Below are 20,425 nucleotides of genomic sequence, written 5' to 3'. Positions count from 1 at the left end.
AACACATACATTATTACATTAACCAATCACACGAAGAAGAAAAAGTTTTCCAAGTTTTGGCTAAGGGAAAAAAAACTTTGCGCCCACGTAAACTCTGCGTGATGACGTCATGCCCGTGCTGGGTCTCTGCTTGTTGTGGCGTTCCCTTCCTCCGCACCCGTCCGTCCGTGCTGCCGCTGGAGTTAGCTAGGAACTAAAGGAAGGTCTGTCAGTCGTGACAGCCGGGCCGACCGTCCTTTTCAACTTTTCCAAGTCCAGGTTGTGTCTGAGGAGCCCGGGGAGTGTTTTATCTATATTTTCAATGCATGGGAGTGCCCTGGGAGAGACGAAGGGAGAAGGTAGGTCTCGCCGCAGCAGCTGCCGCCTGCTGCCCGTTTGCTGGTCCGCCGGAGCTTACAGTTCAGCCTGACTACCGCATTGCTGCCCACCGAATTGAAAAACAATGGTAGTGTAGGCCCTGCTAACTTCGTACCTTTACTGAGGTGTGGGGAACTCAGCTGTCGTGTATGCTGGTGTAACTTTAGCTGTGTAAACCGATGGTTTCTGACTGTGTTAAAGCACCGAGTGCCAACAGTGCTGCGGCCACGGTGTGTCATACCCGGGTGACTTCATACCTCACTCTCTCTCTCTGTGTGTGTGTATGTGTGTGTGTGTGTGTTGTAGAGCAGGCGTGCGGCGCTATGAAATGCTAAAAATTCACGTCGTCTAGCTGTCAGTTCGCATAGCTTACACACAGAGCCTCGAAAACACACATGTAATCCAAATTAATGACATTTGTGTAGGCCTGCTCACAAACCTTAACCACAGTCACCACAAGCGCAGGTGCAGATGCAATGAAAACTAGGGGGATTTTTTTTCTTCACAGCCCAAGCTAGGTTTTTCTGGCATGTCATTGGCAAGGCGAGCTCGTCAGTGATTCAGCCACTTTGTGCGCACTGAACTTTTTAGTGGGATCACATGGATGTTCAGAGTGTGTCCAACTTTGCCGTGTTTTAATTTGCATCCTTCTTCTTCCCCGGGAGACTGCTCTCAAAGACTAATTTGGTGTGTCTAGTTCAGCAGCAGTAGACTCCCGTGTAGTTGTACCCATCCCTGCTGTGTTTTGTAACTCTGCTACATCAAGATGAGATGCTGAGGCTTCAGGCCACGCTAATCTGATCTCATGGCCAGCTCACTGACTCCCCATCTTAACTCCCAAGTCTAGGCCACGTCAGACCCCCAAGCCTGGATTAGACTGAACTGAACACTCACTGCCACGAGCTTTGGTTGAGGTCCGTGATGCTTGTGTGAAGGTCACTTCTCTCATCAACTCTTTGATCATCATACCATTGCATAAATATGGATTAGTGTAATAAGTATCATCACGTAAGAGAAAAGAGTACGTAACCCCCATCTTTTCATTCATATTCCAGATAACTGTATTCTTTACAGTTTATAGCACCATGAGGTGACTGTTGTTGAGATTTGGTGCTATATAAATAAATAAATATGAATTGATTTGAATTTCTCAGTGACAAAGAATTAGAATTCCAGTGAGTTAGCACCCTGTCCTACTAGGCTTTAACAATAAACTGGAAGCTCATTGTAAAAGGTTTCCATATCCGAGCATTATAACCTTTAACTCTAGAACTATTCATATTTTCAGTAATTTCAGCCATTTTTAGGCATATATCGGTTTGATATTTGAACTGTGCCAGAAGCATTGTAGTACACTGCATCAATCCTTTTTTTTTGGTCGGCAGTTCAATTTCAGGCTCCTCAATCATATACTGAAGTGTTCTTGAGCAATGCACACAACTCTAAACTGCTGCATACACTGTACCAGTCACTAAATACAGTGCATGTTCATATTTGCAATTAAAATCATCTTGAATAATGTGCAGGGGGGGAAAATGTGTTATTTGAGTACATTTTCTCAGCCATAAAACTGTAACACTGTTTGCACTAAGAAAACATCCAGCCAAACTGGATATTCTTTACTATTCTGATTCTGATAAACTATTGCTGCATTGAAAACAGAGTGTAAAAAAATAAAAATAAATTAATTAATAAGGCTTCCAGGCCTGAAAAGTGAAACCAACTGAGAAGTACCTTAAGCTGTCTTTTTCTTTTTCTTTTTCTTTTTTTTTTAAATGGCCATGTGGGCTGGTGGGCTGGTGTTTTCCGCTGTTGACCAATAGTACACAGGAGGGTTTGTATAATAGGTAATATTCCCCAACTGGTTGATTATATTCTGCCTTGATTTATGGGAGTAAATATATATTACTGTGTGTAAGTGATTGTGTGAACAATGGCCACAAGGGCCCCGATACCAGTGTTTTCCGGTTCTGCAGAAGTTTACGGGAAAACAGACCTCAGGCTTGACCTCTGTAAACACTTTCCTGATGACATGATGAGCTCAGTCGCTCATATCGTCGATACAACATAAACTCCATTTAGTAAATTTTGGGTATTCTAATTTTCAGAAAGGAGGATCACACACGGTGTGCTTGTTGAGCCTGCGGTGTCACTGTCAGACTCACCCCTCGCTTGTCACATCGCTTTTCAAAACACCAACCAGATATGACACGGTGAAAACGCTCGACTCGAGGCTTTCACTCTTACTACGAGTAAGCCTTGAAGCTCTTTTCTGAACTGAGCGGATTCTGTCATATTTCAGGCCTGCTTATAGAACAAAATGACTGGGTTTGCATCATTAGTGAGGTCATCAGGTTTACTGATATACACTGAGGTATCGAAACTCACCATTAAGGGCATGGGTGAGGTCGTTAAATGTCGTCTTTATGTGGAAAAGAGTTAAAACAGGACTTCACAAACCAGAGGATGATGTCATAGTAGCTACGTCTACCTTTAATTCAGTCTGAGGGGAAAAAAATGGAGACACTGTTGATGACAGTGTTCCCTGTAAGCTTTTAGATTAATAGGCAGTTTTGTGGTTGACATGGTTTAATCATCCTTTTTAAAATAATTTTCAACCTAAAGTAGTGTTTTGTTTGTTTTCCCTCTGGTGTTTGATGAAGTGTTTTAGCAGTTTATCTGCATTCACAGGATCAGCTGCATCAGTGTTGCCCTTAACCTTGGCTAGTAATGATTAATGGTATCATTCACAAGCAGTTTGTTCTGGGATGTCTCTTCCTTTTAGTGTACCCACAGTTGCTGAGGAATCTCTGGGGAACTTTTTTTCCACACGATCGATTTACCTTTTGATTTTAAATAAATTCCTCAGAGCCTGCTGCCCAGAACTGTGGCAGGTGTCTGCCTATGTTTCTGTTTGGCTTTCTTAGCGGTATGTAGCTTTAATCAAACAGTTGTTCCCTGTCAGTGTTTGTGCTGAATCAACTTTAGAATTACCCAGTAGTTGTGACTAACCTGGCACCAGGTGACTGATGAAGCTACAGTGGTTTTGGTTATGAATAACGGTCTCCTCAGAGCATCCTTTAACTCGATGTGTGTGTTGCAAAAGCAGCACACCAGATCTTATATGAAAAAATATAAATATCTCAAAATGCTGCTGTTGTCAGTGAGGCTAAAATGGTCTTTTCTGTATTTTTTAGCAGAAGGTGTTTGTGTCCTGTGGCCTGAGATCTGTGCTGTTGAGACGTGGAGTACAGCCTTGGCATTAGCATGCTGTTTTGCCTGTACCTACATTTTACATCATTATGTAAACAGAAAAGCTCAGCTTGCGTGTCAGTCACAGCAGTCATGAAAATATATATCTGTCAGGACCATCATTGGAGATATCTGTGAGGAGGCCGTAGGAACGATGCAATTGAGGGGGGATGTTAGTAGCACAATAGGAAAAGGACAAAGCCAAAGAAGTTGTGAAAAACAAAAAGAATGAAGGAAGTAAAGGTCTTTGCAGTTCTTCCCTTGGGTGTAGTCAGAGAGGGTGTACGTTTGAAAGAGAGGAGACAGGCAGAGGAAGAAAGTAACTGAGAAGGATTCATTTTTCATCTGACTAATGGCAAGGTTGCAGTTCTGTACCTCCTACACGTGAAGGCTTTTTCCCAGTGTTTGTTCATGGTCAAAAAACCCCGGCCTACAAACGGGCGAATAAGTCATAACAAACCACAGTAGGAAATAAACAATCATATACAATGGCAAGCAGAGACGTGGACCTTTGCCATCAGTAAATGTCGCCTTATTTGTCGATAACAATGTTTGGCTGATATAGCTGTATACCAGTGCATACCAACCAGCATTATTATTTACACATCATTTTTTTCCTTTATCTAAAAATGGAAGTTAAAACTGTGAAGCAAACAATGAAAATACACACACACAAACACTGGAGATTATTTAGGGCATGTTTGAAAAGTGTCCTTTAGTTTGAGAGTAAGAAACAATTACCAGTGGCTGTTATGCTTTACTTGCATGGAAAAGGCCCAGCTGAGGCATGTATAGGTTTTGAAGGAACTTAGGTTGATCTCCAGACAGTGATCTTTTAAGGATGGTCTAGCTCATTTCAACAATGTGGCACTTACTGAGTGTGATGCAGCACAGTGGTATGTGCCCCCTTTTCGCAGATAGTTGGACAGTGCCAACTACACACCTGGGCCATGTTAAATTGCGGAGCTTTTGAGTTTTCGTGATACGGTGAGGACGTGGCGCCACGGCGAATTTCGATGACTCGCCATGAAAATCTTATTGCCTCTCATTCTGTCATACATTGTCCACCCTGCACCAAAGAGCACACATATGATAAGGCTCCAGCCCTGAACATATTTCAACTGCCATATTTGACATCAGGGACAGCGCCACCTAGTGGGAACAGGAAGTGTCATGTTTTACACTTTGGAGTACAGTATTGTGATCGGTGACATCTGCAGCCTCAAATTTCTCCAGGAAAGCCTTAAGGAGTTGGTCTTGGGTTACAGTGAAAACTGTGACTTTTCGCGAAAGGGTGTGACCCCAGCAGCATGGCGAACTTTGATGTCTCGCCATGAAGAAACAAGTTAGTATAACTCAATGAAATCTAGTCTGATCAGAACCAGACTTTAAAGGCATGATGTCAAACCCGCCCTGAACAGATTGATGTGCCCATTGTCAGGAATACGCAGAGCGCCACCTAGTGGCAACAGGAAATGTCATGTCTTTCACTTTGTTGTACTGATTTTCACATGTTCATCGTGGCCACCTCAAAAGCGGTGAATATCACCATCAGTCCCTCATGATGCTTCAGTGAGAAAATTGTGACTTTAAACTGAACGGCGCACCCTGGTGGCAACGCGGTTCACCATGAACAATGAAGTGGCTTTTGAGGGGCTTGGAAAGTTTAAAATGTCGTGAAATTAGGCGCACACCTCCAATGTGATGAGCGCTTTCTTGTTATTTTACCATTTTCATTGAATAGCGCAAAATGGCTCCACAGCGCCCCCTACAAAATTTCAAATCATCAGCCCCTGCTCTGTGTTTAATCTATGAGTCTGAAACCAGGTAAGCTTATAGGAGCTACCAAGATGTACAAAAAAGTCTCTTGGAGCAATATCCCAAATCCAACAGGAAGTCAGCCATTTTAAAATTAATATGTCATTTTGGCGAGATTTTCCCCTCTTTTCAGGCAGCGTTCTTTGATGAACTCCTCCAAGGGATTTCATCATATTGCCGCAATCTCAAGTGCGTGTAATCTAAAAACCTTTGTGATGTTAAATTGCGAAGCTTTTTACGTTCAGGGAAACGGGGTGGTCATGGCGGCACGTGGAGTTTCAATCACTCGCCAAAAAGCAGTAATCTGCTGTCACTCAAAAACACAATGTCCAATCTCTCCCAAAGGTCGCAGGCGTGATGAGACTCGAACTCGGAAATGTTTGTTATGCCATTTTTCAATAAAGGTTAGAGCGCCACCTAGTGGGACGACTATAATCATGATTGAATAAGACGAAATGTTACCTGGTGGTTAAACGCATGAATTCCATCAATGTGACATCAGATCGGACGTGCTGGTTTTAGGTGTTGGGCGTGACTCGATGCGCTAGGGGTGCGAGGGCCCTCATAACGCTGCTTGCAGCTTTAATTTTGAAATGTATTCCTTATATAAAATTCAGAATAAGCATCACCTTTAGGTAAATTTATAATTGAAATAATTTGCATGCTATTTCTTGATTATTGGAGAATGAACTACTATCATTAGATTTTCTTTTGATTATTTTTTTAATAAATGTTTCTGTCTCCAGTTGAACATTTAAGCTAAACGCACACACTTTGTTACCCGACAGCAGTTCTGTTTCAGATTCCTTATGTACCTCTTTGCTTTTTTAGCTTTACAGTTTTTTTTTCTGGTCCATTCGATCATAAACGTCTTATTTTTCTCGTCAGCACGTTTGTGTCTGTGACCACGAAATCCAGTGATTGCTTGTCTCGCTGTTCCCCGTCAAAGGGGGAAAAAAAATGGGTCTCCTTTCAAACTGGTGACTGTTTTCTGAAGGAATGACAAACAGCCGTGACTGCTTGCTGTTGCGTAGCTACACGATTATGTGTTCTCGCCCACAGATGTATGCACATACACACATAAACTATTGCCAAGAATAATACCCCTCCACTTCCTGTCTGTGGAAACGGTGCTAACACTTTCATATTTTGTTATAAACACTCAAGCACATCGTGTAATTTATTAGCATGTATGTGCTCATCCAGTGCTCATAGCTGAACGCACACTTGTAGTGAAGCTGGATGCAGTTCAAGAAACAATGAAGAGGCTCAAGCTAAATGCTGTGTGTGTGCGTGTGCGTGGTATGTTCGTGTTTACTGAGGGAACTGTAAGCTGTTAGCCTTCTCGCTCCTCTGTTTTGACAAGCACACCAAACATTAAAGGCTCAGCCTGTAGCTCCAGCCTTATGCTGCTGTTATCATAAAAAATATTGGAGAAGCATGAGGTTATCAATTAATCAATGAAAGCATTTAAAGTTCCATGCAAGTCAAGTCAAAGTTTATCTTGGATTAGATATTTTATTGGCCCTAACAGACGATCCTCGTCTTTAGTTTTAGAAAAAAGTAACTCTTTTGGGAAGGGTTGTTCAAGGTTTTTACCTCAATAAAGTGCTACATTCAGCTAAGCCTGTCTCTCATCTGTTAAGCTGTGCTGTGTGCCCCTCTCCAGCCCTTTTCACACACTGTGAAACGGAGAGCAGAGGAGAGCATGCATGGGATTCGAACGTGGTGATATTCATCTGTTTTGTTTTCCTTTGTCCTGCAGACAGCGCTGGTGGTCCTGACTGTTCAGCAGGATGAGTGAGGCGGAGGGGCAGTTCTACAGTGTTCAGGTGGTGGACTCCACCTTCACTGTACTCAAGCGCTACCAGCAGTTGCGGCCCATTGGCTCTGGGGCCCAAGGCATTGTTTGGTAAGACTGCAGTTTTTTTTTAGTTTGATTGATTAAATGGGCACAGGTTAAAACTTTAGACTGCTTTGGGAAATCTACATTCTAACTTGCGTAGTAACTGAAAACCCTTTTTTTCCCTACACCGTAAACTTCCATACCACTCAAGGTGACACGTAGTTACATTTTTCGGGAGGTGCAGGTCAGGTAGAATATTGTGTCGTAGGATTAAAATGGGGTTTCGGTTACGGTGTAGATCTGACGCTGAAGTATAATTCATGTGTTAGTGATTGTTGCAAAATCGGTTGAGTGCCTTTGGGTCAGGTGTTAGATAAGCTGGCTCATTATCAAGTGTCACAGCTTGCAGCGACTCTTAAATAGAGACACAGTTAATGTGATCAGTAGTGTCATCTGTGTTTTTGCTTCCATCATGAGTGTAAATGTTGCTGGAAAAAGTACTGTAATGTCAATATCATTGTTCCAAGCTGAAAATCTCACATTTGTTGAAGCTATTGATTAGAAATATTGGCACCCTTGACTTAATTCATTAATGGCTACATCATTATATCAAATGGAGCTTGAATTTAATTTGAGATATGTTTCCCTGAATGTCAGACTTACAGAGTACTGTGCGAAAGTCCTGAGCCATCATTTCTTTGTGTTTTGTTTCCAAGGAGCCAGATTTTCTGGTTGTTTTCCAAGTGGTCTTGAGCAATTTTTGTCCAGGCTTTCTGAAGGTCTTCAAAGGGATTCTTTTGTTTTGTTTTATTTATATTTTTTTTGTTTGTTAAACCACTTACATTGAATCAGTCAAACAGAAAAAATTAACTTATGGGATGATCCAGTGTTGATCCCTTGAGTTAGGTGTAAAAAACAGACATATTGGCAGCTTTAATGTGGCACTTTGTTACGCAGAAACACAATTTATTCAAATTTCCTTAGTTGAGTCAATGGAAAATCACATCCAAAGAACAGCTTTGAATCTCCTTAACAAAGCCTGGAGAACTATTCCTGAAGACTACGTGAAGAAAGCAGACTCAGAGAGCTCAGGCTGTGTAGACGTTTCAAGAGGTTCATATCAAATGTTAACTTTCAAGCTTGTTGGAATTATATAAAGTCTGCCTTTCCCTCATATACTGTATTTACATGTGTTTTTGCACATGTTTCAGTAAATCACTGCCCCCATCTGGTTTGGGTTTAGGTTGCTTTATGGGTACAGACCCATGAGTAGATTTGGTCTGCAGTCGTGAGTCATCCATCCTCACACGCACCCCGCACCTGTTTTATGTTGTATTCTATTGATTTGCATTGTTGTGTTATACTTTTATTTCTTATGTTTCATTATGAAGCACTTTGTGATTTCTGTCTGTGAAAAGTGCTATACAAATACATTTTACTGAGAGTTAAACTGCTGTGGTTTAGGTGACCTTTTGAAGCTAAATATTTTCCATTTTTCTCAATAATATGGTTTTTATTGCCTTGATAATGTTTCAGAGCCCCTTAAACTTGAGATCGCTCTTTGGCAAGATTAACCACCTTGAATATTCTCTGAAGTCTCTGCAAGCTAACCCTAACTCAAGGCCGTAATGTAGGCATTAGATACAAGAGCTAAGCTGTATTAACATTTATTACAGTGTACTACTGTTAAGGCTTTACAAAAATCAGCACGTAGTGTAGTTAAATGAATATCACTACCCCTAAGGGCTCTTATCAGGGTTTTAGACTGAAGTCATCTTTGAAGAGCTGATTACTTTGCTCTGTGCAGCCCCATGTTTAAAGTAGGGTCGTTAAAAAATCATATTTTTATTTTTACTATTTTTAAAATGTGAATGAAACTGAATGTGTAACTTGGAATTTTTGAATAAACTCTTTTCTCTGGGATGCATTTAGTTTCTTCTTTGATAACATTTGTCTCTGTCTTTTTCCTCTTTAATTAAATCTGTTGCAGCTCTGCTCTCGATACGGTCCTCGGTATACCAGTGGCAGTGAAAAAGCTGTGTCGGCCCTTTCAGAACCAGACCCATGCTAAGCGTGCCTACAGGGAGCTGGTGCTGCTCAAATGTGTCAACCACAAAAATGTAAATCTTCTTTTTCTACCTGCAATAAAATGTGTTGAACGTTTGATAAAGGTTAAACCGAGGTGTGGCCGAAAAATTTTAAATTTTATAATTTCCATCTCTCGTGTGTTGGACAATATTTTTAATATTAAGAGGCAGCCAGAACATATTTAATATAAATTTAAGTTAAAGTTATCTCCTTGCATTAAATATAACATTTCTGTTTTGAGGTAACAGAAGCCCTGCTGTGCCTTTAGTTGGGCCTCTGCAGTAGGTGGGAGAGCGACAGAGTAGAGTAACGGCTTGTCTCTCTGCTTGCAGATCATCCGTCTGATCAATGTATTCACGCCTCAGAAGTCCCTGGAGGAATTTCAGGATCTGTGAGTGGCACTCAAGTGTTTTTTGGCTGCTTTGGTTTTCTCTCAGATGCAAAGATTTAAACTGAAGTATTTTGCGTCTTTCTTTCATTTAACAAACATCCTCTTATTTACTTTCCAACGTTCTCTAATCCTCTGCGTTGCTTTCATTCGGTCTCTGGTTTCTATTTTTCATGCTTTGCCTTTGTCACATTTCCTCTATCTGCTTTCTTACTTTGTCTTCTTTCTGATTCTTTTTTTTTAATCCCTGTTATTTTGTTTCTTTTCTTTGCACTTGTAGCTCTCGCTGTTGAACAGTAGCACACAAAAACAGTTTTCACTTCTAATCATTTCCTCCTCTCAGGTATCTGGTGATGGAGCTAATGGATGCCAGCCTATGCCAGGTGATCCATATGGACCTAGACCACGAGAGGATGTCCTACCTGCTATACCAGATCCTTTGTGGCATCAGGCACCTGCACTCTGCTGGCATAATCCACAGGGTAAGTGCAAGCAGTAAATGTGCTGCTGGCTAAAAGAGTCAGTCTGAAAACACAGTAACTTAATACTTAAATAGCGCTTAAAAGTTTCACGTTTCCTATGTTGTGCCTGTAACCTGACAACTCTTTAATATTTATTCAAACATGAAAAAAATTGGCATTTATTTAAACTTTTGCTTGTTTTGGTATTTTAGCATTAACCAATGAGTATATCTCTGAAATAACATTGTTCATTTTGTATTTATATTTATATTTTGTATTTAGACAATTCTTTCAAAGTTAACTTTAAAATGGTTATATTAAATTTCCAGCTGCTTGTTCTATATTAAACAAATAGTTTTAGATAAATGTGCCTGTTTTCCTACAAATTTATAGATTTTTTTTTTTCCCCACTCAGGATCTGAAGCCCAGTAACATTGTGGTTAAGTCAGATTGCACACTAAAGATCTTAGACTTTGGCCTAGCTAGGACAGCCTGCACTAATTTTATGATGACCCCGTACGTGGTGACCAGATATTACCGTGCCCCGGAGGTCATTCTCGGCATGAAGTACAAGGAAAATGGTGAGTACAAACCAACACCAGTCTTAAAAGTATAACTTTTAAACACTACTTGGTCAACATGTAACACTGTTCTCTTTCAGAATAATTATTTTATAATAATCTGTCTGACATGACTTTATGTAGCGTGCCCGTGCTATACTCTGTTTGCAGAATGAAAATCATTTAACACATCAGGATTTATGAATACAAGCTGCTCCCTGGAGCTCTTCGTGTTCTTGAAGGTTTTTTTAACCTTTGTGATTAATTGATGTTTTTGATTATTGTGTTGTTGTTTTTTTCTTTCTGGTCCAATGCTCCAAAAAAAAAAAAAAACACTCACTGACCACTTTATTAGATGCACTTTGCTCTAGTACCAGGTTGGTCTCCCTTTTACCTTCAGAATTGGGAAAATGACTAAATTGAGTTTCTGTCATGTGACTGGCTGATTGGTTATCTGCATTAGTGAGCAGTTGAACGGGTGTGCCTAATAAAGTGAAAGGTGAGTGTGTATTAGCAATGGTTCTCAAGTGCAAAGCGGTAACATTAATTAATTTTGATTCATCATAGTAAGTTTGACTCTTGGTATATTAACATGATGTTAACAAATATGTTTACTATACCACCACTCTGCTGCAGTGGACCTGTGGTCAGTTGGCTGCATAATGGCTGAAATGATTTCTCACAAAGTCCTCTTTCCTGGAAAGGACTGTATCCTTTCTTGTTCGTCTCACACAACAGTTGGTTGCTCTGTCTGGAGCCAGGAGACATTGAGATATTTTTGTTTGTTAAAGGCAAGAATTGTTTATTTAGTTGTATAAAACACATCTGGAGGGGGGAATCAAAGCAATAGTTAAGTTAATATTCTGAGAAATGCATGCTCTGTGTAGAGCCATTGCAGTCAGAGATAGAAACCTGACCCGTGATATTATTTATCTACTAAACAGACAGGTTATCTCAATATTTTCTGACCTGGGTTAATTACAGGGTGGAGCATGAAATATGACTCATCATATTGGGGTAGGTTTGGAAAATGGAAGTAGTCCTGGAACTGCTCTCCAAAGAATGTAGCTAATCTGTGAGACCAATCATCAGTGAAACCCACCCAGAGTTTACATTTATGTAATGGCTGAGTGGACTTGGAGTAGATTCTCTGGAGATATTTTCAGAGAGAGAACTTTTAATTTTTAGGGAAGGTGAATTTGAGGGAAAAAGAGGAGTTAATGGGTATTTGCCCCAGACAACCACTGACAAGCAAGCAGTCGACTTGGAGAGTGAGAGAGAGAAACGAAATACAGCCTGTCCTGCTAAGTGCGTACAATTACACACATGAAAAATGAGGGAGAGAGCAACAGCTGTGCAAACTGATAAGCCAGGCTGTGGAGAAAGGCGTGGAAAGCTGAGACTGACTCCGGAGCGAGAGAAAGAAAAGCCTGAAGATGGCTATGATGAAAGCCTCAGGCCGCGACTCTGCTGGCAGATGCACCAAAACCGATGAGAGCTCATTTCGCATTTTAAATGTTTCTCATTCAAATTTGAATCCATAGAGCATGATGTTCATCATTCTGTGTGTCACTTTATGTTACTATATATTCAGTGTGGATTTGTATTATGTAGTTGATGTTATCTGGTCACTTTTAATTTAATATCTCTTCTGTGTGGTTATGTGTGTGTTTGTGTGCATCTGTGCGTGCTTGTGTGTTTTCTGTTCCCAGTGGACATCTGGTCAGTGGGGTGTATCATGGGAGAGATGGTAAAGGGCAGCGTCATCTTCCAGGGCACTGATCGTATCCTTCACAGCTCTCATCGTCTCTGTGCCGGTTGTTGTCCCTCCTCCTGCATCGTCATTCACTCTCTATCAAATATTTCTAGTCTTGTGGGTCTCCCGGCACACTCGCACCTTCTCAGCTGTTGAATTTACAATTTACAAAACACTCAGGCTGAGTTTAAACATAAAGTTTTGTGTTTTCTCTGTAGAGTCTAACTCATTATACACTGATATGATTTACTTATTTTGCAGATCCTAACCCACTGAGAATTTTTTACTCCTAATATATCCAGTATAGGTCAGGCTCTAATTCCCGGTTCTCTTCAATAAATATTAATCTCTGTTGTTACATATGTAAGGTGCCTCTTAGCTCCCAGCTTCCCCTTTGCATTGCACCCGAGTAGCTGAGAATGGATGCTGGGCACAAGTGTGATTCGATGATAGATTGCTTCCCATGCTTTGAAGTAATTGCCTTGTCCAGAAGTAACTCAGCAGACCATGCATATCTGTATTTTTAGCCATGCTAACATGGTTCTTCATATTGTAATACTGCTCTGTTCACTTAACTGAGTCGCCACATTAACCTAGACTGAAATTGCCCAATATCCACCTGATGGATTGGGACAGATACCCATTGTTCCCAGATTAGGGACTTTTTATATGTTGCCACGATGTGGTTACATCTGTAGCTTTTCAGGATGAATCATTGCTTTTGTAGTTATTTGACAGTAAAATGACTCAGCGTCTATTTGATGCATTTACATTTCTTTAGAGCACAAATTCCTGTTAATCTGAGTGTGAATGGTAATAACTGGTAATCATGTAAGGTCAAAATTTTCATCTCTCCTATGCTTTGGTGATAGTTACAGCATTACAGTAGTTACATTACCATAAGGCTTGGCTGTGCTTTATCTTTTGTGACTGTTAGTCAACATCAGCATGCTAAATTAGCAGGAAAAAACACACCACTTTAACATAAGCATGTTGTTGTCATGCATCAGCATCAATTTTGACTTGTTTTGCTAGTTTCCACACTGAACATTGAACATTGCAGAATGATTTAGTGTACATGTCGGATCAATTCTGTACCTTTTCATCTGTTCTTTTCACTTGCTTACATGTGCACAGGCCCATCAATTTACTGGATATTTCCATAACAAGTGTGTTTTCTAGACATCGACCAGTGGAATAAGGTGATTGAGATTCTGGGCACACCCAGTCTCGAGTTTATGAACCGACTGATGGAGACAGTGAGGAACTATGTGATGAACAAGCCACAGTACCCTGGCGTCAGCTTTGGCGAGCTTTTCCCAGACTGGGCCTTCCCTTCTGAGTCAGAACATGACAAATTGAAGAGTAAGAATTTTTGATACTCTATTTATGTAGAGTGTTATTTTTAGAATAGAATAGAATAGCCTTTGTCATTGTACAGGGTACAACGAAATTGGAGTGCCACTCCCTTGGTGCAAAATGCAATAATAAATGTAAAATATAAAAAGTACAATAAAACAATCGTAAGTACTCAAACAATAGTAAGTACGATATATACAAGATAGCAGCATTAATATAATGATAGTATTAGTATCCACTGATACTGCTGTACTGCATAGTTTTAGTAATTAATCTGCGGTGTAATGGTGTAGCTTAAGAGGTCAAATGGAACAAATCTTGACATTGACAGAAATGTTCGCCAACACCATCAGGGACAATATTCAGTTGTCAAAAAGAATACTTAAATTTAATGATGTCGTAAGCCTGTTTCAATAGTAATCCTGCCCTTCCTGTGTTGTCATAACAGCAAGTCAAGCACGGGATTTGCTTTCCAAAATGCTGGTCATTGATCCCGAGTGCCGCATATCTGTAGAAGAAGCTCTTAATCACCCCTACATTCACGTGTGGTACGACCCGGCAGAGGCCGACGCGGTGAGCAAGCTGTTCCCCTCAATTTGTGGTAAACTTTATCAGCGCTGCGGCTGTGTGTGACCTTCCTCTAACATGTGTATTTCCTTTTGTTTCACAGCCTCCTCCCCAGATTTCTGACAAGCAGCTGGAAGAGAGAGAGCACACTATTGAGCAGTGGAAAGGTGGGATACACTGACCTCTAGAGAAGCAAACCCAGCAGTGCACCATACCGGGCAACTGCTTTTCTACTGTTGCTGTAATCTGCTTTTGTGTTGAACGTCCAGGCGTGAGTGTGGTCACCACTGAAGGGCCTTAACCTGTTCTGTTTCTCCACAGAACTTATTTATGAAGAGGTGATTGACTGGGAGGAGAGGAACAAGAATGGTCTAATGAAAGAAGATTGCTCAGGTACAAAGATGCGGCTTATTTTTCCTCTGTCAGCCCAAACATAGTTAGCATAAGCCCAAAGCTCCAGCGCCACTGGACTTGTCACTGTTTGAAAAACGCTTCAGCTTCACCAAAACAAACACTCACTTTGACGTTCATAAGGCGCAAAAGGATCCTCGAACAGTGTGTACATGTATTTATATTTTTTGTTAGTTTTGTTTGTTCACACACACAGACGTCAGTGTGCAGCAGTGGAAACAGTAGTTGTCCCTAAATATTGTCTTTCAGTACAATACTCTTAAAACAGCAGCATCATCTTAATGCCAGCAGTCTTATTAGCTACAGTACGCTTTCATTTATGGGCCACAAGACAGCTATCCTTAAATGTACCATTGTGGACACATGTCATTTTAGGTAGGTATGCCATTTTATTAGGTATACCTTGCCATTTTGCCTTGAGAACTATCCTTAATTCTTAGTAGGATAATTCAACAACATGTTGGAAACATTTCTCAGGAATTGTGGTCCATATTGCTTTGATAGCGTCACACAGTTGCTGCACATTTGTCGGCTGCTCGTCCATGATGTGATTCTCTCATTCCACCACATCCCAGAGATGATTTACTGGACCCCGATCTGGCCTGTTTGTGCTGACAGTTAGAATGCAGTGAACTCGCTGTCATGTTCAAGAAAGCAGCTTGAGATTGTTAGCAGAAGAAGCTGTTAGAAGAGGGATACACTGGACATGGTCAGCAAGAGTCCTCAGGTAGCCTGTGATGTTTAAATAATGCTTAATTGGTACTAAGATGCCCAATGTGTGCCAAGAAAATATGCTCCAGACGATTACATCACCAGTAGCAGCCTGAACTGTTGATGCAAGGCAGGATGAAGTCACGCTTTCATGTTGTCGACGACAAATTCTGACCCTACCATCTAAATGTCACTGCAGAAATCGAGACGCATCATATTAGACATTTTTCAAACCTGTGGTGAGCCCATGTTAATTGTAGCCTCAGTTGCTGCTCGCTGGATATTTCCTATTTTCAAACCATTCTCTGTAAACCTTGGAGATGGTTGTGTAGGTCAGTAGTTTCTGAAACACTCAGACTACTCTGGCACCAACGACCATGCCACATTCAAAGTTACTTAAATCGTTTTTCTTTCCCATTCTGATTCTCCGTTTGAACTTCAGCAGGTTGTCTTGAGCATGTCTACATGTCTACATGCACTGAGTTGTGTCATGTGATTGGCTGATTAGGTATTTGCATTATCAGTTTAACAGGTATACCTAATAGAGTGGATGTTCCAGTAATAATGTACTAGGAAGTGTAAATTTTGTTGCCATATGCAGCTAAATTTCTGGTTCTGTCTGTTGTTTTTGTGTGTAACGTGTCAGATGTGGTGTCAGGTTCGGCCTCCCAGTCCTCTTCAGCCAACGATATCTCGTCCATGTCCACAGAGCACACCTTGGCCTCAGACACAGACAGCAGCAGCATCGACACACTGACAGGACCTCTGGATGAGAATCACTGAACACAGACGTTTTCCACACATCTCTCTGTCCGTCTGCCTGCCTGCCATCTCCAGTTTTCGCTGTCCAAACATCAGTAGCCCTTTTCAGACATGGAATATGTAACATCGGTGAAGTCAGCAATCTGTTAAAGTGACGGCACAATCTTTCAGACATTGGTCAGTTTTACATCAGTGTTGTTCATGGATTCAACCCAACAAACATGACATGCCTGAATATTGTCAGCATTGCCTTTAGTTAAGCGTAAACACACTCTTGAGCGCGTTGTTCTCAAACAGGGGCACTCTGTGTATGTGTGTGTGTGCGCGCTGCTGAGAAAAGCCTTCCCACACAGGCTCCAAAGCAAATCTCTCTCTTCATGAGTGGGAATAATGAAAATGAAGAATGTTTTAATCTTATTGCAAACTAAGTTTATGAGCTAAAATGTTAATATGCGCATATTTTATTGTTTAGGGCCTTCTCTTGTGAGCTGAGCAACTCACAAAGACGCGTTCGCGGCACACCTTTGGGCGTGCGTTACCGTTAATGTCCTGCATGCTCTTAGTCTTGTGCCATGCTGGAAGTGTTACGTAACCGTTACAAGGTCTGACCCAGGAGATTTGCCATCACAGGTTTGAATACATGAAGCAGACATGTTCAGACACCGTCAGGAGAGGGTACATGTCTGAAAGGGGCTTAACAGCCATCACCATCCTTTCTTTTCTTTGTTTTTTAACTCCACATCCACTAGTTCTGTCCCTTTATGTCTCTAGTTTTCCTCTTTATCCTCAATGGACAGGTTTATTTTTCTAATTTGTTACCCCCTCTGTCGTTGGAACTGCTGCCTGCAGGTAAAAGATACCTGTCCTCTCTGTTTTCTCCGTTGTTTTACTTGATCACCTGCCTCTATGCGGTGTATGCATCCATATTGATTTGCCAGTAGTAGGTGGGGGAGTTGTTTGTTTTTGTACGCCTGTATTTTAAAAGTTTTATTTTTTTAGCGAGTCGAGACCAGAGGTCATCGTCATCAAATCGGGGCAGGCAAGCATCACACTGCGACCTGCTCTAGTGCATGTTACGCCACAAAGAACAAAAGCTTACCATAAACTGATGGCATCAATCATCTGATGATCAAACACTGATCTAAAGTTTCATCAAAAGTATTGCAGATCTCCACAGCGGCGCGTTCTGCACGGTGTTTTTGTTTTTAATTGAATGATTAATTAATTGGCTTGAGTGATGTTGGTTTTAAGCTTTTCCCCCTGACACCGAGGGGAAGCTGTGATTGCAGTGTTACTGTTTATTTTCCGATACAATGTACTGTATGTAAAGATGTCACTCATAGTGGCTGTAGACCCTTTCATTACACATAGATAGGATGTGCTTGTTTGGTTAAGAAATTCAACATGTCTGTGGAGCTACATATATCTATATCTATATATATTGCAATCACCCCTATTTGACTTACGGTACTGACTATCAGTGTGTACATCAAAAGATCGTAATCCTGTACATCCGCAAGAGGCAAAACAAGATACTTGTATTTATTTTTGTGTGTTCTTGCAGAGTGTTGCACACAATTACAGTGACGCCCGTGGGAATTAAGCCTCTTGTCAAAACATTTCATTGAAAAACGTGTGGGCTGCTCCCTTTTTTCTTTTTTTCTTTTTTTTAAACCATTCCATTAGTGCTGGAAAAGTTACACAATGAATCATGAAACCAGACGACACGTTTTAACCTGCATGAAGGCTTCACACCTGTAAGAAACTGTAGTTCTTGCGATACAAAGAATTGCATTCAAGTGCATTCTTTCACTCACAGTATGTTTCCGTTATTAATTCAGAAAGCTTTTGGAGTTGGGGAGCTGTTGTAGTTTTTCGAGGGTTTGTTTTTTGTTGTTTTTTTTGGCCTTAAATGTGTGTTGTATGTTTTATGAGAACATGCTGTGCAGCGCTCGTCCTTATTTTTGAATAATCTGACCCAGCTGTTCAGGTTTTTTAAAAGTTCCCAGAGAGAAAGCAGACATGGTGTGGTTTAAGCGTGGATGAGACTGTGTTGTCCTGAATCAGAATCTGAAACTCAAAGATAAACCTTGAAAATGGACTGTGCAGCTGCCCCTCTTTTTTTCTTTTTTTATGCATAACTTGATTGCACATGTGATGGACATGCAGAAAGAAGACACTACGGAGTCACCGAGGACTAATGCACTATGTTGTACACAACCATGACCTTATTCTTTCAGTCATGCCTTAAATGACCTGAGGAGTGGCCATCCAACTCTCCAAATCTTAGCAGATAAGGACTGAGCATCACGTTGCTCAGGTTATCTCATGTGTTTACTATGTTTTTAAAAGAAAATACTCCATTGTATACACTGTACATCTCAGTTTGTTCCTCCTTTTATTTCCAGAGATGTCCTCTGTGATTGCAATGACCACAATATTACCATTTGGCCAACATCTTTTGCCCATACTCAGCTAATAAAGTGGACATCAGTGATTATTTTTCTTTCTTTGGTGCCGTTTTGTGCAATTCTCAGATTCTTCATGAGGAAATGACTGTACATTGCTTTATTAGTGACATAGTGATAAAAGACCCTCGTTAGAGTGTAATGACCAGCTCATCTTGTGCATTTATTTCCTACTCTTTGCACACACTGCTCGTATCATAACCTTTCTCAAAAGCTCTTCACAATGTGTTCTGTTTTCTTTTCCTCGTTGTTGAGCTCTCCAAAGATGTCAAAAAACTGCTCCATCTCTCTCTGCATCGTGGTATTATGTGCTTCCGCGGCAGCCCGTGCCCGTTCAGATTCCACGATCTTCGCCTGCACAACCTGGTACCAGTGCCGCTGCTGTGCGAGGTTTGTTTTCAGACAAACTACCTCCACCTGTAGCTCTTCATTTCTCTGCTCCAGACTGATGACGTGAGGAGGAAAAGAGACAGACAATATTAAAGTTAATAAGGAGAAGAATAGGGTAAAGGATAAGAATTTATTTGTAATTTATTTAAAAATGACAGGATGGATTACTGGATTGTTCCTTATATCAACAACATAATTACAGTCCTGTAAAAAAGTACACAAGTCTTTTAATATCCAAGGTAACCTGAGTGAATATAAAATACAGTTTTTAAATGATTTCCTTTAAGGGAAAAAACACTATCCAAACCTACTTGACCTTGTATGAAAAGTAACACTGCCAGCTTATTAAATCATGAATTAACTGTGATTAACCACACTTTCTGGGAAGCCAAATTCAGTTTCACTAGGCACCTCCAGGGCTTATTGTTACCATATGTGTTAAACTAAGCAGTCACTTAAATAGAATCTGACAAACTGAAGTAGGCTAACTTGTTTCAAACAAACACATTTATTAAAAAAAAAAAAAAAAGCCCAGCAAGAAAGAATTACAAAGCTGTTTCTATGACTTTGGGACTAGTGAACGACAGAGAGAGCCATTATCCACAAATGGAGAAAACATGGAACAGTGGTGGCTGACCTACCAAAATTACTCCAAGACTGCCTCGGCAACTTATGCAGAAAGTGACCGGAGAACCCAGAACAACATCTAAAGAACTGCAGGCATCACCTGCCTCGGTTAAAGCCAGAGTTCATGATTCAACAATAAGAAAGAAACTGGGTAAAAATGGCCTCCATTGTAGAGTTCCAAGGAGAAACCCACTGCTGATCAGAAAGAAAACAAAGGCTTGTTTCACATTTGAAAAAAAAAACAAAAAAAACATCTTGATGATCCCAGAGACTTGTGGGAAAATGTTCTGTGGACTGATGAGGCAAAGTTAAACTTTCTGGAAGGTTTGCATCCTGTTACATCTGGCAAAAAACCGACGGCATTTCATAAAAGGAACATCATATCGACAGTCATACACGGTGGTGGTAGTGTCATCGTCCGGGGCTGCTTTGCTGCTTCAGCATCTGGGCGACTTGCTGTAATTATTGAAACCATAAATTCTGTCCAGCCATCTGTTCAAACTTGAGTTATGCAGCATGATGATGAGCCGAATGAAGGTAGTGGAGTGACCTAGTCAAAGTCCAGTTCTAAATCCAACTCTGATGCTTTGGCATGACTTCAAAC

General features: G+C 40.8%; 2 protein-coding genes across 4 annotated transcripts in view; one reads left to right on the top strand and one right to left on the bottom strand.

The window, feature by feature from the left end:
- The first annotated feature begins 123 nt into the window (after positions 1-123).
- On the top strand, positions 124-18,946 carry mapk9 (mitogen-activated protein kinase 9). 2 transcript variants are annotated; one of them, XM_031751051.2, is made up of 12 exons: positions 124-338; positions 7,193-7,339; positions 9,264-9,393; positions 9,694-9,752; positions 10,093-10,231; positions 10,626-10,791; positions 12,483-12,554; positions 13,709-13,891; positions 14,334-14,458; positions 14,556-14,619; positions 14,774-14,845; positions 16,284-18,946. In XM_031751051.2, the coding sequence occupies exons 2-12, from the start codon at positions 7,224-7,226 to the stop codon at positions 16,355-16,357; spliced, it is 1,200 nt and encodes a 399-aa protein (XP_031606911.1). In that variant the 5' UTR covers positions 124-338; positions 7,193-7,223; the 3' UTR covers positions 16,358-18,946. The 2 variants fall into 2 exon arrangements, with proteins under 2 accessions (XP_031606911.1, XP_031606910.1); XM_031751050.2 differs by having other exon boundaries at positions 16,221-18,946.
- The window catches only part of LOC116329067, a 27,732-nt gene continuing 25,188 nt past the window's right edge, over positions 17,882-20,425 (bottom strand). For both annotated transcript variants that reach the window (XM_039617414.1, XM_031750997.2), the window contains one exon: positions 17,882-19,249. In XM_039617414.1, the coding sequence (XP_039473348.1) occupies positions 19,012-19,249 (238 nt within the window). In that variant the 3' untranslated portion in view covers positions 17,882-19,011. The remainder of the gene's footprint in view (positions 19,250-20,425) is intronic.

Source organism: Oreochromis aureus, linkage group 2 (assembly GCF_013358895.1).
Source record: "Oreochromis aureus strain Israel breed Guangdong linkage group 2, ZZ_aureus, whole genome shotgun sequence".
Classification (NCBI taxonomy): domain Eukaryota; kingdom Metazoa; phylum Chordata; class Actinopteri; order Cichliformes; family Cichlidae; genus Oreochromis; species Oreochromis aureus.
Note: the sequence above shows the minus strand (reverse complement) of the source record. Positions and strands in the feature narration are given on the sequence as shown.